Consider the following 18,627-nt stretch of genomic DNA (forward strand, 5'->3'; position numbering starts at 1 on the left):
TGCATGATACACAGAGATTTGAACAACACTCTGGCCTTAATAGGAAGCCAGTGCAGTTTCCTCAGGGCCAAGGTAGCTGATTGCCGTTTGTTGAGGCCTAATAGGAGACGGGCTGCGGCGTTTTGTGTCACCTGCAACTTTCTTATTGTAGAGGTGGGAGCCCCTAAATATAGGGAGTTCCCATAGTCCAAACGGGACAAAATAATGGCTTGCACCATTATTCTGCGAGCTTCGAAGGGGAGAAGTGGTAACACCTTTCTCAGCATACGCATGAGCCCGAAGCATATGGCGGACAGAGTAGTAGCTTGCTGCAAGAAGCTGAGGTTGGTGTCCAGCCAGATGCCTAGACTCTTTATATGGGACTTTGGTTGGGGCGTTGGGCCCATACACGGAGGCCAATCCAACAAAGGACTGGGAATGGCTGAGTTGCCTAACATCATGAGCTCCGTTTTCTCGCCATTTAATTTTAAGTGCGAGGTAGCAATCCACTGAGCCACCGCTACCAGACAGTTGCTTAGATTCGAAGAGGAAGAATCCGACTGGTTCATAGATACGACTAATTGCGTATCATCGGCGTAAGTCACTATGTCAAGGCCAAACGAGTGCACTATATCAGCTAAAGGCTGCATATAAATATTAAAAAGAGTAGGGCTCAAAGCAGAGCCCTGGGGCACACCTTGATCCAAGGGCCAGATTTTAGAATGGGTAGTGCCCTCAACAACCTTAAAGGAGCGGTTCTCCAGAAAAGACTGGAGCCAGTGCATGGCCTTCCCAGAAATTCCCATTTGATCGAGGCGGTGAAGGAGAATGCTGGTGTTAACAGTGTCGAAGGCGGCACTAAGATCGAGCAGCATGATTGCTGTAGTGCCGCCTTGATCCATTTGTTTCCTGGCCAACTCAGTTACCGCCAAGAGAGCCGCCTCAGTTCCCAATTTGGGACGAAAACCAGCTTGGGAGTCGTGGAGAAGATGATGATTCTCTAAGAATTGAGTGATGGACGTGTTAATGTGTTTTTCCAAGAGTTTACTGACCCACGGAAAGAGAGAGATAGGTCGGTAGTTGGCCATGTTCTCCGGGTCCAGGGTAGGTTTTTTCAATAAAGCCTTAACTTGTGCACATTTCCACGCAGTGGGTACTGAGCCTGTCGTAATAGATGTGTTCAAAATGTTAAGAATAACAGGTTTGATGGTGTTCTCAATTTTTACTAGCTGGCATGGAGGGGCAGGGTCCGTAGGAGATCCAGATTTAATTTTCAACATGATAGCCCCAAGTGAGTTCTCATCCAGCAGTGGAAACTCATCTAATTCTGGAGTCATCGTGTTGAGTGAGGTGGTTCCCGTATCCTGGGATAGATTAGGTGGTTTAAAAGCAGAGGCAATTTTCTGTATTTTACTATGAAAGTATTCAGCTTGACTATCACAGCGAGCCTGAGCTTTACTAGGATCAGTAGGAGTAGGGGGGGTATCAATCAGGAATTTGGCTATCCGAAAGATTTCTCTGGAAGAGTTGGAGGCATTTATAATTTTTTCCTCGAAGTATGAGATTTTAGTACATCTAATTTCTGTTTTGTATTTTTTGATGGCTTCAAGATGAATAGTTTTGTCTATATTACTACGGGAAATCCTCCAATTTCTTTCAAGTCTTCTACACACCCTTTTTAGTTCTTTAAGTTGGGGAGTATACCAAGGCGAGTCCTTAGATTTGGTCTTTTCTTTGAGGGCTTTGATAGGTGCAATAGAGTCCAAAGCTGTGCACAGCCAATTGATATAGTTCTTGTACTGCAATGCCGGGTCTGTCTCATTTTGAGGGGGGGCCAAGGAGAGCAAGTTGGCCCATTGATCTGGGGAGATTTTGGACCAGTCCCTCCCTTGTAGGGTAGTGCGAAGAGGGGGCTGTAGTGACATAGCTGGAGTCCACCGTATAGGTATTAAATAGTGGTCTGTCCAGGTAAGGGGCAGTGGGGTCCCTACTTCCAGTCTATGATCATTACTAAATACCCCATCAAGGAGATGGCCCTTTTCATGTGTGGGCTCGAAGCCTTTCTGTATGATCTGGAGCGCTGCCATACTGTCCAGAAATGCACTAGCCGTAGGGTTATTGGGGTCGTCTAAGTGGATATTTATATCTCCTAATATCGAGAAGTAGGGTCTACTAACCACTAAGTCAGCTATTTTAGAATGAAGTGAGTCAATAAATTCTCCCACTTGATTAGGGGGACGATAGATAAGAGCACCTGAAAATGAGACTGTAGGGGAGAAATCCAGTGTGAAGAGCATACTCTCACAGTTAGAAATAGCAGCCGATGAGGTCCTACAGAGGTAATGGTTTTTAAGAAGGATGCCTAAGCCACCTCCTCTGCCTTCTGATCTATCTAGCCTCTGCAAAGTGTATCCCATTTGCAAGATGGACGTAATATCAGAATCAGATGCATCTTTTAACCACGTCTCAGTCAGAAATATTACATCGGGGTCATTCTCCTCTAGCAGGAGAGACATTTGCACAGCATGTTTGGTCAGTGAACGGCAGTTTAAAAGAAACATTTTGTAGGTTTTGACAGAGTACGGTTTACCTTGATGGCTGGAAAGTAGGAATTTACAGTGAGAGCAGATCCCAGTAGAAGAGTTAGGATGAATAGAATGCCGACAGGTATCATTAATTGGCCGCATTAAGTTTTTTAATGTGGTTGAGTCATACCGTATCGGTCTGCTGCATTCTGTTCCGCCTTGCACAGGGGGGGTGGCCCCTGGTCCCGTCCGATCGCGGACGGGCGCAGACGGGCTTGCCTTTGGCGCGCCTTCGGCGCGCTGCCGGCGCGCCCGCTGCGCCCGCCCGCTGCGCGGACGGGCGTGTCTGGTGTTTATATCCACTGTAGGGGGCGGGAGGAGGGTGGGATCGTCGATCGTCTAGACCGCGATCCTTCCCCTACCTAAGATGGCGCCCAAAGTCAGTTCAGCGCCCGAAAATAGCGGCGCTTTGTCAGCTGAGGAGGGGGGAAGAGGCCGCCCTGGGCAACGTAATCTTACACCAAGGTGGGCCAACTGGATAAATAAAATCTATCCTGTTAAAATATTTACAGTGTTTAAAAACAGGTTTTTAGTAGTCAATAACCGCCAGTTAGCATGAGCAGGATTCAATCAAGAGCAAGAGCGCTGAAGAGCCCCCGGCTTCCGCCTCAGGGGTGAAAGGAAGTATAACAAATACCTCGAGTGATCGGAATTGGACTCCTTTAGTACCCTGGGAGGGCGGGATCGTCGATCATCTAGACCGCGATCCTTCCCCTACCCAAGATGGCGCCCAAAGTCAGTTCAGCGCCCAGCGCCCGAAAATAGCAGCGCTTTGTCAGCTGAGGAGGGGGGAGGAGGCCGCCCTGGGCAACGTAATCTTACACCAAGGTAGGGCCAACTGAATAAATAAAATCTATCCTGATGCACACAGGGAATATCTTTGCATGCCTATAGACGAGCGAGATATCAAGGCAGCAATTTCAGCGTTGTCAAACGGTAAGGCACCTGGGCCGGATGGCCTCACGGTGGAATTTTATGAGAGATACGCAGAGTTACTTGCACCTTATTTAGTTGAGATGTACGCTGAGGCACACGAGTCCGGCGAACTACCGCAGACACTGCGACAAGCGCTGATCATTACTCTGCTCAGAAAGGACAAGCCCCCAGACAGGTGTGGCTCTTACCGCCCTCTGTTGTTGATCACTATAGATGTGAAGATTTTGGCTAAAATTTTAGCGATTAGATTGCAACCTCTGATGACATGCCTAGTGCTGCCTGATCAATCGGGCTTTATACCTGAAAGATCCACGTCGCATAATCTCCAGACCATCTTCTCCATGTTCCACGTACTCGAGCCTAGTCTGTCGGCTGTGGCTGTGCTACTAGACGCTGCAAAGGCATTCGTCTTGGTGGAGTGGAATTATATGTTTTTGTTCTACGACGTATGGGGTTCCCGCCCTTATTTCTGCAATGGATAGAGGTGCTATATGCCGGCGCCAGCAGCTAGGGTGCTTGTGGGAGGGTTGACTTCCAGACCGTTCAACATAGAGAGGGGCACACGTCAGGGATGTCCACTATCTCCACTGCTCTTTGCGATCTTTTTCGAGCAGTTGGCGTGTGTTATTCGACAACGGCATAGAGAGACGGCACTCAATTTTAATTACCGGCCAGTAGCTATTTCGCTATACGCAGACGACATGGTTCTTTTTGTTTGTGAGCCCTCCCGATACCTGGTGCAGCTACTCCGAGAGTATGTCAGGTTTGGTCGATTATCGGGGCTCTTTGTCAATTGGGACAAATCTACTATTATTCCTCTAACAGAGTCCACATTGCAACCTGATGTAGAATTCGCGCTGGTGTGGTCCACAGACCCGGTCAAGTATCTGGGAGTGTGGGTTCACAGAGACCTAAACATGGTGATACGTGAAAATGATGGGAGGGCGTACACTAAACTAGAACAGCAGGTGGATGTGTGGATTTCACTGCCACTATCATTGGCGGATCGTATAGCTTTGATTAAAATGGTGGTGTTGCCGCAGTTTTTATATCTGTTTATTAACATCCTGGTGGTGCTCACAAGGGAGTTTTTTAATAAAATTCGACGGGTGTTACTAAGGCTAGTGTGGGGTGGCAAGACTGCTCGTGTGAAATGGTCGACTCTCATCAGTGGATATGACAGAGGGGGGTTCGGACACCGGACTTCTACGTTTACTATTTGAGTGCGCAGGCGCAATACGTATATTACTGGCTACAACCGCATGCATACACTCCGCATGTCGCGGTAGAGGAAGGAGATGTTTCCCCAGTTCCGCTGCACAGCATGATCACGCATCGGGCGAAGGGCACCCCAAAAACTGAAATAAATGCTGTTGATGTGACCATAACATCCTGGCAGACTATTGGGCGCTTGGTGCAAAAGCTGCCACTGTATGCACCCGCCATGTACATAGAACACCACGCTGAGATGTCGGTGACTCACGAGGCACCGTCTATGCGGTTACTTTATAAGGCAGGTTTTCAAAGGATGCAGGACATATACCGATTGGGTCGTTTATAACGTTGGACGATCTTAACTATATTATCAATCAGACCTTAATATTTTGATTTGCGATGCATAGATTTCAACATGCGGTTAAGGGGCATTATACTTGCTACCCTCTGGAACCACCCACATTATTTTTGCTACAGTTTGCTCTCACTACTCTCACTAACAAAAAAATGATCTCCAGACTATACAAGATGATTAAGGAAGAGTGCACAACTGAACCAGACAGAAGTTGGGAGAGATGGACTGATTGTAGGCATGAGCGAATTTTGCGAATCTCGCGTTCGCGAATTTTGCGGATTTGCGAACTCGCAATCCGCAAAATCCGCGAATTCTCGCGAATTTTTTTTTTTATGTTCGCACGGGTTTCTGCAAGTTCGCGAGGGTTTTGTACAATTTCGCAAATTGCGAAATTGTACAAAACGCGCGCGAACTTGCAGCAACCCGTGCGAACACAATTATTTGAAGAGAAAGAAGCTCCTGGCCACAGGAACAGCACGGGGATTGCGCTCATGAAAGTTAAGGATGCAAAGGCCTCTACCCAACATCACAGCTCATTTTCCACAGTAGATTTGGGAAGAGGCACACCTGTCCCGCCTCGAAGACGCTCATGATTGTTTTTGGGCTAATGAATGAGTCACTGATTTTGAGCATCAACTAGTTCGAGCGACCATGCAAAGGCCGCCCTCTACCCAGCATCACAGCTGATTTTCCACGGTAGATTTGGGAAGAGGCACACCTGTCCAGCCTCGAAGACGCTCAGGATTGTTTTCGGGCTAATGAATGAGTCACTGAATTTGAGCAACTAGTTCGAGTGACCATGTGTGTGTTACTATGCAATCGCCCTGAAGGGCGCAGGGGTCCCTTGAGTGACCTGTGTGAGGCTGTGCCTGTAACTATTTTACAATGGCGCCAGCAAGCTGCCAGCGCCGTTGTAAAATAGTTACAAAGTTAGCTTGCACAGGAAGCACTTAGATAAAATAAAGCAGCACCTGCTTCGTTTTATCTAGTGGTTCCTGTGCAAGCTAACTTTGTAACTATTTTACAACGGCGCTGGCAGCTTGCTGGCGCCATTGTAAAATAGTTGCATGAGTGGGGGTTCAACTTTTGAACCCGTTACACTCGCGGATTTTTTTTTTGCGGATTTTGCGGGAAATCCGCAAAATTCGCGGATTGCGGATTTCCCAAAAATCCGCAAAATCCGCGAGCGTAACGAATTTCCCGCTCATGCTTAACTGATTGCCTTTCCGAGCCGATAGTCGAAAGAGACTGGAAGCATATATGTGAGTTGACAGGGACACTCAGTATGAATGTTAATCTGCGCATAATACATTTTAAATACATACACCAGGTGTATTACACGCCTGCGAGATTGCACAAATTTGGATTGCGTGAGTCTGATTGCTGTGTGCGCTGTGGACAGGGGGGAACGGATTTCTTACATTTTGCATGGGGATGCCGAAATGTGCATGTGTTTTGGGAAGAGGTGGTGAGAAATCTGGTGACCATGACGGCAGTGGAGCTCCGGTGCACTCCTCTTGTCTGTCTTCTCTGCTGCATGCCACATCTCAAGGGTGTGACTGGGAAATTTGTGAGATTGGCGTTATTGATGGCGGCGCGCAGGGTGGTGGTGGTGTGGAGGGGACGGCACAGTCCGAAAACAGATCAGTGGTTAAAGGATCTAGTTTATTGTAAGGAGAATTTGGAAGTTTATGCAGAAGAATTGCCCACTATTTCGAGACCGCTAGATATTTGGGAAGCGCTGCGTGCATTTCTGTTAAGCAGGGAGACTGACGCTAAGTAGCACAGCACATGTGTGGGGTTGGAGGGGCGGTGCTGAAAGGGCAGGAGTGGGGACTGTCAAATCAAATGGACAAGGTGATACTGAATTGTTCCAATACGACTAAGTGACTCATGTATAGGTTCAATGAGTAGCTGTTTTGTTTTTTTGTTTTTAGTTATTTGATTTTCCTTTACCCTTTGCTATCACTCGTCAGATTGAAGAAGATTGGTAATGTTGAAGTAATTGAGTTTTTGTCCTTTTTGTTGGTGTTGTATGTGCTTTTTGTAACGGGGAATGTATTGTATGTCATTGTTGTTTTTTGAAAAGCAATACAAAAAAAAAGTTTATAAAAAACTGTAACACGAGAAGGAATAAGAAGCTTATGCAGGTACCCCTGGAACAGATTTAGCAACATGTTTTTTACACATCAAGAGGCAAAGAAAGTCCAGGAAGATAACAAAGACAAGAACGAAATGAAAGTCAGGCTTACCTAATTAGGTAGAACAGAGATTTTGGTGTAGGAATAATGTTAAAGGGTACTGGTAGAGTAAGGCCTTCACGGAAGTAGGATAGATACAGCCTGGAACGAGCAAATTTCCACTCAACGTCAGCATCATCCTGAAAACACATTAAGTATGGATCAGTGTTGTAGGCCTAGTAACACACTAAGAACTACCACCATCAGACACCCGCCTCACAAACAAATGCAGTTTAGGGTCTGGAGAAAGGCATATTCTCTGAAAGATCTAGGTAATGTGGAGTGCATCGTAGCAGCAAGACTGGTGGCAGCAAGTGAAGGTGGCAAAGTTTAGAACTGTTCGCCTCAGTCCCTGTTGTCCCATCAATCCTATCATTGATTCCACATAGATAGTTTTCTGATAGAAATATCCACCCAAGATATAAGAAGAATGGTTGTCTCAAAATAATGTCCTAATAAGACAATTGAGGAAAGATCTCCCAGGCCGAAAGATGAAGGTGAAGCAAATGACGTCTCAACAGTATGCAGGGTCACATCTTCAAATGGAAGAATTTTTAAAAATCACCCCTAAGAATATTTGTTTGCATTGAAAGCATAAGCACGTGCCCATTACTAGTGGCCTGAGTGAGTGACTTCTGAGAAGGTAGTGAGTTGCATTCACCACATACCTCAATTATTCCCTCTTGAAATCAGAAAACTGTGCTCTGCCAATTTCTGCAAAAACCCCATTCTGATTTCCCTATTGGCCCTGAGCAGTTCAATATGTTAGATGTGTGGCAAGGTGAGAGGGGTCTAAGGTCAACGCTCCACTCGAAAAGTAGCAGCGGTGCCCTAGGCCAGCAGTGGTCACTATTCTCACAAGGTGGGACTCACATACAAGCCAGCCTAGCTCAATGGCAGGTTAGGTTACTGCATGAGGCCTTGGTATGTGAGAGGCCCGGATCCATAATAGGTGTCACCATGAAGAAATAGGGAGGATCCAGGGCGGTTGATACTGATTAGATGTTGGTATCGGGTAATTTGCTGACATATGAAAAATAATCTATAACAATCCACGCAGTGAGAAGAAGCTGCATGAGGTGCACACCAGACTCACTGAAGAGGGAACCCCACCCTCCTTAAGGGCTTGTTTCCTAGCACTTGAAGTCACTTTGGAGTTAGGAGGCTAACTACACCCAGCCAATAACTTTCACTCTTCTCTTCTCTAGCACATGCTAACCCTGGCCTTCGCAAAAATATCCATGTCTTAATTCATTATACTGTAATACATCTTCCATCAGAAAGGAAAATCTTGAAGTCACTATTAAAAAATAAAAGTGGGAATGCCATCTTATGATGTTGGGTGATTTTAATGTTTAAATATATTTATTCTTCACTATTGTACATATACAAAAACTAACATAAGGTTCTGAACAACAACAGTGTAAATGTACATGCATAACATATCAGCAATACACAATTGCATTCACTAAGGAAAGGTGAAAAAGAAAATGGACTTCAAATAAATTTACAGGTAATTAGATAGGAAGAAAACAAGTAAAAGCAATGAATATAGAAAGATAATAAGGAAAGAAACATATGAGAAAGATAATGAAAAAAGATGAAAAGAGACAGAAAGAGAAAGCAAATGTAAGTAATTAAAGGAAAGGAGTGGATATAAAATAAAGAAAAAGGTAAGAATTAAATAAAACTTAGTGCAAGCGGAAACAAGAGGTATGAATGAAATAAAAATAAAAGGAATGCAAGAAGAAAGCAATAGAAAGAGGGTACAAAAGAATGGATATATAACAGGGGGAACATATGCGAGAAACAAAGAATAAAGTAAAAAGTAGCAAAATTTGTGTTATAAATATCAGTCCTCTTGGACTTTGGTCAAGCCTCAGCTACAGTGTACAAATGCCAATCCTAACCACACAAAAACATAGGCAAATTATTGATGAGGCATAGAGAAAGACTGTTGTGTCATTAAAGTACATACTAATGAAGAAGAGCTGGCAAGTAATACTAATGGAGCCTAAAAATATTTGAATGATCTTTGAAATTAAGTCAACTAACCTCAATCTTTTGGAAGGAGTTAGTGATCATAGCAATCAGCATGTTGAGTAAGACGATGACCATGACAATGGTGAAGAGCCCGTACAAGGCCCGGCCAGTAAACTCTGCAACCATGAAGTGGTTCATGTCCACAGTGGTCCGTTCCACCATCTGAAACATGGTCCAGAACAGGAACTGGAATGTCTCATTGAAGCTGTGGAAGACCAAGAAAAATGGTAGAAAAAGAGATGTCAATATGAGGAATAATCTTCTTTACAGCCCATTTCCAGATCCGCGCAGCCCAAGCCACCTCTTTTCCAGCCCAACTTACAATACACTGACTGCCCAACTGAGAAAAGTAGCTTTCTCCTAGGGGGCTGTAGTGACACAGGCTCCCACCGCCTCACCCACAATGCAGGGAGCTGCCGCAATACAGCTGGTGCTTGGGCCGGTGCCCAGCATTACATCATTCTCAGCAAGCAGTGAAGGTTGTACCATGAAAATGGTACTGTGCAGATATAATTTACTATGTGTAGCATCCAGCTACAATAAACACAGACACCTACAATTGTCTTAAACTAGAGCTTTATTTAGCACGTCTTATCTATGCCCTGTCCCTACTCTAACTAACCCTTTCCTGTGTCCGCTCCTCCTCTTCCTCTGGCCCCCTAGCTCCGCCCACTCCCAACTACTAGTGTGCTGACTTCACAACATCTCCCCCTTTGTAACAAAACAAACAAAACATACTGACTTCTCAGTCCATCTCCACGATCAGTTTCTTGGGTGGACGTATGTCGCGATGAGGTCGTGGCGACATACCTCTCGGACTATTAGCACTCAGTGTCTCAATGATCGGAGCAGTGCTTTCACGATCATCAGGATGCAGTTCATCCGAACTGAGAGTGTCCATTTCACTCATCAGGGCTCTGGAGGTGCCCCGTGACAGTTCCTTAGAGTGTGAGATGTTTCTCGTGACTAGCCGCTGCTCGGACTCTGCAGTCAACATGGCTCCTTTCCTCTTCGTGATCACCACTGGTTCATCCTTGAATAGACCAGCTCTGCTGCTGAAGTCTGGACAGATGGAGCCTTCAGTGTCTGAGGTGCCTATGGAGAGCTCAGTTTGATATCGGCAGTCTGTCCTCCTTTGTGACTCGTGCTCACGTGACGCTCGGCCTCTTTTCCACTGGGATGTAATTCTAGTTCCCTTCCGAGTGTCTACATGTATTTTTATTTCCTTTTGCCTTGTCAGGTCAAGGACAACACTGTCTTCCTGTTTTGAGTCTGGGATGCCAGCCGGTGGGGTATGAACTGGGGAGGTCATCTTGGTATGGCTTGGAGATTGATTGGCTGCCTCAGGTTGTCTCTCCCACTCCTGCTCACGCCTAGAACAGGCAAACCTTGGAACCGGCTGGGTATTTGTGTGTTTCGTTCTTATCCGATGATGACTTGGCTCTCCTGACATGTCCGGCTTCCTTTGCAGATCGACTGGTTGATCCATCTTTATTTGGGTGCTAATGGCCACGATGTCTGTTTCCATTTTATAGGACCAGGACCTTCGAGTCAACCTTGCTGCCCCTACCCGGGGTGACGGTGTAGTATTTGTGTCGCAATGTACCTGTGATCGATGTGACAGGTTGTCTGGTGGAGTAATCGAGTGTGCATTGACATTGGTATGAGACATGTCGCTCTTGACGGGAAGAGTGTTCCTTGGTTCGCTGATGTGTTCAGGTGCTTGGCGCCATGGCCGTTGTCGGGACCACGACTCTGTCGACTCAAAGGAACGGAGCGAAATACTATCTGAATCAGAGGGGTTCTCCGTCACTTCCCCTTGAGAATGTTCCTTTAAGAATGTTGCGCGTGGTCGTTGTCGGGACCACGACTCTGCCGACTCAAAGGATCGGACCGACGTGCTTTCTGAATCAGAGGGGTGCTCTGTCAGTTCCCTCTGTGAGTGTTCCTTTGAGAATGTCATACTAGGTGTTCTTCGGAACCGGGTAGTCCGTGACGAGCTGCTTTCCACCTTGGAATTGTCTTTGATAAGCTTCTCCGTGTGTCTTTGTTGGAGCATCTTCAATGTTGTCTCATTTGGGAAATTATTTGAAGATTCCGTGCTGGTTCCTTGTGCTTGATCCCAAGCTTTTGCCTCTTCGTCCTTCTCGCTTGAGGTTACCCATCTCCGCTCTGTTGCTTCGTTGTCGCGGGGCCCATGGATGCATGGATCTTTTCTTGCTTGTTGTTGTGAGGGACCAGTCCGTCTTGCGCGATGTGGTTCTCCTTCCCGATTGTTTGGTGCTATAGTATCGCTGATCTGTTGGTGATGTGTTCTCCTGCCAGCTGTTTCCTCGGACTCATCTTCACTCCTTGGCGATTGATGTTCCGGCGTCGATTTTCGTTGTTGACCATTGGGGCCCCTTCTTCTATGGTTTGTCTTTCTCCCCCACTTGTTATGCAGAATGCCATCTTGTCCAGGAGTGCAATCTGTCCCACTGGACGCTCCCTCCTCGTCAGAGTAGCGCGTGTCATACTTTGAATGACTCCTGGGAGTTGTTATTTGGATGATTGACTCTGAGTAATCTTTGGTTGATTCTGAGTGGTCGGACGCTGAGTAATCTGACTCTGAGTACTCCTTGTCACTTTCCTTGTCACAGTGTCTCCCCCGTTGTCTTTTCGCTGGTCTGCCTTCTCTCTCTCTCCTTTTGTGTTTGTTGGATTTCTGGGTTCTCTCTTCCCAGGTATCTCGAAGTTTTGTACTCAGATGCACATCCCTCAATTTGTCTCTTGTTTGAACTTGCATTCCAATTTCGGCTTTCTTGATAATTTCCTTTAGCGACCAATGCCCTCTCAGTATTTTGTGCCTTGTTTCGGGGTTTTCACAGCCTTCAATTATTCGGAGCCGAACAGCATCCTCATTCGTAAACGTGTTGAAATGGCAGCCTTGTACCAGACTTTGCAACCGGGTGATGAAATGCGGCAATGGTTCGCCTGGTTCCTGCCGTGCTGTGTTGAAGACCATGCGATTATGATCCACCTCTGCCTGTGCATTGAGATGGGCACAGAGCTCCTCTTGGAGTCTATCATAGATGTCTGCTTCTTCTTTGGAAAATGTTCTAATTGGGCATCGGCCCCCGGGACCCACCAGATGGAGGAGTAGCACCAGACATTTTCTTTCTCTTTGCTCACCGTTGGCTTTCAAGAAATTGTCCAATGCTTCCAGCCACCAGTGCCGTTTGAGGCCCTGGATCCAATCGTCAATCCGTGCCACTGGGGGCGATACTTCAGGGTGTGGATTGAAACATTGAGCTACGTCTCCTCCCGCCATGAGAGAAGAAGGTTCTGATCGGTCGTAGACGCGGGGCATTGTGCTGTCCACTTTTCTTCGGGTTTCAGTTGCTTCTGCTTGTGTTCTAGCTTGAGCTTGATTATTAGTTCTTCCTTCAGTGCACTCGTGTTTGGTCAACATTGCACCCTTGAACTTATCCATGGTTAGTGACAATGTTGGATTTCACTTGCTTGTTGTGTGTGTTCATTGGCTATTCCACACGCGCATTGGCTCGTGCTCGTTGCTGATTCCGTTGTAATTATTTATGCGTTGTCTTTATTTATGTTTGCTTGTTGCTTCCTTTATTTAATGATTCAGAAAAGGGGATGGTGATGAACAGAGTGTCTGAATTAAGCAGACCACTCTTACCCAGTCCAAAGATCAGGGCTTGATCCATCACCGTTATTTATCTCACTGCCCCATCCCAGCTCAGAACCTGGCTATATGCAAATCAGTCTGTCCCTGGCCCAGTGCATCATGGGAACAGGGCAGACTAAACTACCAAGCCAATTCTTCACCAGAAAGGAGACAAGCTACCGGGGACCGGTTTCTGGCATTTCAGCCGTCTTCGGCCCGGCTTGCTTGAATCCTGATGGAGCAGTGAGAAAGGGACTCATGTCTGAGTATACCCTGCCACACCTATAGTGGCCAAAAACGATTCAGAAAAGGGGATGGTGATGAACAGAGTGTCTGAATTAAGCAGACCACTCTTACCCAGTCCAAAGATCAGGGCTTGATCCATCACCGTTATTTATCTCACTGCCCCATCCCAGCTCAGAACCACCCCCTTTTCTGAATCGTTTTGTCCACCATAAGCGTGGAAGGGTATACTCAGATGTGGGTCCCTTGCTCATTGCATCATCAGGATTCAAGCAAGCCGGGCCGATGACGGCTGTAATGCCAGAAACCGGTCCCCGGAAGCTTGTTTCCTTCCCAGTGAAAGAATTGGCTTGGTAGTTTGGTTTGCCCTGTTCCCATGATGCACTGGGACAGGGACAGACTAATTTGCATGTAGCCAGGTTCTGAGCTGGGATGGTGCAGTGAGCTAAAAAACGTTGATGGATCAAGCCCTGATCTGTTGACTGGGTAGGAGTATTCTGCTTAATTCAGAAACTCTGTCCATCACCACCCCCTTTTCTGAATCGTTTTGTCCACCATAAGCGTGGAAGGGTATACTCAGATGTGAGTCCCTTGCTCATTGCACCATCAGGATTCAAGCAAGCCGGGCCGATGACGGCTGTAATGCCAGAAACCGGTCCCCGGAAGCTTGTTTCCTTCCCAGTGAAAGAATTGGCTTGGTAGTTTGGTTTGCCCTGTTCCCATGATGCACTGGGACAGGGACAGACTAATTTGCATGTAGCCAGGTTCTGAGCTGGGATGGTGCAGTGAGCTAAAAAACGGTGATGGATCAAGCCCTGATCTGTTGACTGGGTAGGAGTATTCTGCTTAATTCAGAAACTCTGTCCATCACCACCCCCTTTTCTGAATCATTTTGTCCACCATAAGCGTGGAAGGGTATACTCAGATGTGAGTCCCTTGCTCATTGCACCATCAGGATTCAAGCAAGCCGGGCCGATGACGGCTGTAATGCCAGAAACCGGTCCCCGGAAGCTTGTTTCCTTCCCAGTGAAAGAATTGGCTTGGTAGTTTGGTTTGCCCTGTTCCCATGATGCACTGGGACAGGGACAGACTAATTTGCATGTAGCCAGGTTCTGAGCTGGGATGGTGCAGTGAGCTAAAAAACGGTGATGGATCAAGCCCTGATCTGTTGACTGGGTAGGAGTATTCTGCTTAATTCAGAAACTCTGTCCATCACCACCCCCTTTTCTGAATCCTTTATTTAATGGACATGCGTTACTTCATGGCATTCGCCACTGCGCATTCGCTTGCGTTTCTCACTGTTCGCGTTTCCACCCGTGCTGACCTTTGTTTTGTCAATGCTTGTTCGTTGAGTCACTTTTGTGGGTCACTCTTGTGGTTGCTCTTGCTTGTTAGTTGATTCACTCTCGTGTTAGCATGTGCTTATTCTGTTTGGTTGCCAAGACTTGTTCAGTGTTGTCCACGCGCCGTTGTCCACGCTTACTTCTTTGCATTTTCCAGCGCTTGTTTAGTTGCACATACCAAGGCTTGTTGACTTGCACGTACCAACACTTGTTTATTTGCATGCACCAGTGCTTGTTTACTCGTCTTCGCCAGTGTTTGTTTGGTCATTGCCAATGCTTGTTTATTTGCATATACCAATGTTTGCTTATCTGCTCCTATTAATGCTCGTTGGTTCTTCGCCAATGCTTGTTTGGCCTTCGTCAACGCTTGTTCAGCCTTCGCCACTGCTTGTTTGGTTTTCGCCAATGCCTGTTTTCTTCCTTGGCCACGATTTATCCGATGCTTGGTGATCTGCATTTTCCAATGCTTGTGTCTCTTTGCATGTATCAATGCTTATTTATCCAATGCTTGTTGATCTGCATGTATCAATGCTTGTGTCTCTTTGCATGTACCAATGCTTGTTTGCTCTTCCCCAATACTTGTTTCCGTTTGTCCAATGTTTGTTAATTTGCATGTGTCAATGCTTGTTTATTTGCAGGTATCAATGTTCGTTTATTTGCATCTACCTTACGGCTATCAGTGCTTGTTGACTTCCTTTTGCCAATGTTTGTTTCTTTGTTCTTGCCAGTGCTTGTTTACTTTTGCCAATGCTTGTTTTCAGCTTCCAATGCTTGTTCATCAAGCTGAAGGTTGCCTGACTCCAAAATGGCCGCTTCTGGTGTACACATAGGGGATGTCTGTGGCATGCCTGACTCAAAGATGGCCGCCGGGCTTAAAATCTCGTGTCTCCCGAGATTTGGATCCCTCTATTGACTTTCAGCAATCTGGTACCGGCAGGCTTCAGGCACTCACCGGGCATATGAGGTCCACGCCGGATGCTGGGATCTTTGTTCCTCGCAGCGCTCAGGATCTCCTCACATCAGGTAGGACCGGGGTGGGCTCCCGGCGTCGCTACCACCTTGCTTCTTTCCGCTTCGCGCTCACTCGGCGACAGCGCGCCGAAGCTCACGCATCGGGCGTGAGGTCCCGATGTCGGGGCGCACTCAAGTTTGCTTCCCTGCGCTTGACAGCGCTTACCGGCTGGTCTTCTTGGGGGCAGCGCTTTCCTCCACAGCGATCCTCACCACTACGGGGCGCTAGGCAGAGTCGGAGTGGGCTCCCGACTTCTGCTCTTTCAGGGCACGCCGATTCCCACGCATCACGCGTGATTCGCGTTTTGGCGCAAACGAGCGCTTCACTTCTTAAGCGCCCCAGCGCTTGTTGCTTCGGCTTCTCTTGGGCCCCACACAGTCTCCTGACTGGTGAGTAGGTTCACCTGCTGCTGGCTTCTCAATTCAGGCGGCAGCCTCACTCGTCACAGCAGCACTTTTCCTTTCTTGATGCTGCTCGGGACAGGACGCTCCTGCAGGGTTCAGTGGGTGGCAGACACACCAATCCCACTCTCGTCGCCAGTTGTAGCATCCAGCTACAATAAACACAGACACCTACAATTGTCTTAAACTAGAGCTTTATTTAGCACGTCTTATCTATGCCCTGTCCCTACTCTAACTAACCCTTTCCTGTGTCCGCTCCTCCTCTTCCTCTGGCCCCCTAGCTCCGCCCACTCCCAACTACTAGTGTGCTGACTTCACAACATCATGAGTATTAACAATCTGAAGATGCTTTCAAAACTGGGGCAATGCATAGTCTGGCATGATTTTGGTGCCTTACATATTGGATACTAAGTGCCCAATTTAGAGTTTGGTGCCTTACATATTGGATACTAAGTGCCCAATTTAGAGTTTGGTGCCTTACATATTGGATACTAAGTGCCCAATTTAGAGTTTATCAGGCAGGGTAAGGGTATACCATTGCAAATATGATGAGGAACCTCACCCAACAAACCCTCGGTCCACTCGCCTCATTAAAGATGGGCATACTTTAAGTATTCTGATGACGGGCCCCGGTTGGCTCTGTTGACAGACTACTTCCTCCGATAGCCCAAGGGAGCAGGGGCCATTACAGTGACCACCCATTTACAATAGCGATTTTAATATCTTTTTTATGTACATCACCACCAGTAAATACCTGGCAGTGAGGGACAGCAAAAAACAAAAATTACACCTCCACACTTTAAGAGAAAATCACCAGGATGTGGAAGTAATTCATTTGTAGTTTTTCAGAAAACAAACTCCCGCTTTGGGAGTTTGTTTCTGAAGACAAAACAAATTAATTGTTTTGTGGGTGGCAATCAAAACCTCTGTGACAGTGGTTTCTTTCAATGTACATAGATGACTGATGGGCTAGCGGTCACCTCTGAAGTTGACGGACAGTAGTCCATCAGGATGGCGCTATCATGATGGAGAACCGCCTATCAAACTCATCAACAGGTCCTCTGTCTCGGATTATGAGTGATGCAAAGGAAGGTGCGATATGTGTCATACATGATAAAGTTGAACACAACAGGGGTCATAATTTATCGGGTGCAATAAATACTTCAAATTATGAAAATGGAGCATAACTTGCGGATTGGGTTGCTCTCTGTACTACAATCTGCATGTCCCAGTAATAACTATGGATTATCGGCTTGCAATAGAGCTTTATAAGCTGGGGTTACTTGAGGTAATGCATATGGGTAATATAGCTTTAAATACAAGGGAAATGTGAAGATATGCGGGCATTTAAAGTGTGTAAATATACTTGGGGGTAATGCGGATACTGGCATGCAATGGAGCTGGAACAGATGAGGTACAGTTCAATAGTAATTCTATACACTGGTGGTAATATGCATTCTGACATGTTGATGGGACATTACATACTGGAGGTAACGTGAAAACTGAAAGACCGTGGTGGATTACATACTTAGGAAATGCATATTTTATCACAGAAATGTGCTTTCAAAACTGGTGTTAATGCATATTTAACCATGAAAAATTAGTTTTACACACTGGTTGAAATGCAAGCACATACTGGCATGGCAATCTGTACTTTATCCACTGAGAAGCAACATAGATACTAACATGTCAATTGTTCCTTTGCAGGCTTGAAAGTACTACAGGCCTTACATTTTAGACACAGGTATCTATAATCTGAGAGATAATTTCACTATCTCAGGAATGACCAGTTAGGATCAGTGGCCCCAGTATAACAGTTAACCCACATCCAGCTCATGATGCCAGCATCATGAGCAACAGCCCTGAGACCCTAAGCGGTTACCACGAAGAGTGAGCATCCCCTACCACGATGCACAGGTTGACCTAGTTAATCATCATTAGTCACTCCTCACACTGGAATACAGCGACCTGATGCATTTTGGCTACATGTAATTAGCAACATTTAGTTACTTATATATTAAAAAATACATTGCTATATGGTTACAGCACCTTTTATACAAAAGCAGTGACTCCTGTGAACTTATATTTCCCTGTGATGTGTTTGTAGCTGACAGAAGAACACTGATTGTGTTATTTGCGTTGGCATATGATTTTCAGTGGACGTTTAACCCACTATGGTACACTGTATCGGGTCGCCACTGCTTTATCTTGGAAACCTATATTTACTTTTTTGGGTTCTAGTGTTTTGTATCGCACACACAGTTTTCTTTTACGCACACAGGGAAATATGTCTCCTGGAATCTATTGAGAGTCCTGAATTATTGGAACATTTCATTAGGTCACCTTAAACGCCTAGAGTTTTTAAGCAAATATATTTGGGTAGCTGAGCAGCAAAATACATAATTTTCCTAGTTTCATCTAAAAGTATCTTGCGCACCAACCCCTAATAACCCCTTTCGTGTCTGTTGTAATGTGGGTGCTGGTATCACAAAATGCCCCCGGTTGCTTGCGGTCTACAGCCGCCCATAGCCTTAAACTAAATGATAAATGGGCTCATGGGCAGATCTCAACAGCTGGGGATTCGGCCCGACTGCAGCATTGCGATGCC

General features: G+C 46.2%; 1 protein-coding gene across 1 annotated transcript in view; it reads right to left on the reverse strand.

The window, feature by feature from the left end:
- The window catches only part of LOC147693540 (short transient receptor potential channel 2-like), a 338,081-nt gene that overhangs the window by 25,927 nt on the left and 293,527 nt on the right, over positions 1–18,627 (reverse strand). The window contains exons 9-10 of the mRNA XM_086933233.1: positions 9,366–9,558; positions 7,323–7,450 (exon numbers count right to left, since the gene is read on the reverse strand). Coding sequence (XP_086789359.1) covers positions 7,323–7,450; positions 9,366–9,558 — 321 coding nt within the window. The remainder of the gene's footprint in view (positions 1–7,322; positions 7,451–9,365; positions 9,559–18,627) is intronic.

The sequence above is a fragment of the Lissotriton vulgaris genome, chromosome 8 (genome assembly GCF_964263255.1).
Source record: "Lissotriton vulgaris chromosome 8, aLisVul1.2, whole genome shotgun sequence".
NCBI classification, from domain to species: domain Eukaryota; kingdom Metazoa; phylum Chordata; class Amphibia; order Caudata; family Salamandridae; genus Lissotriton; species Lissotriton vulgaris.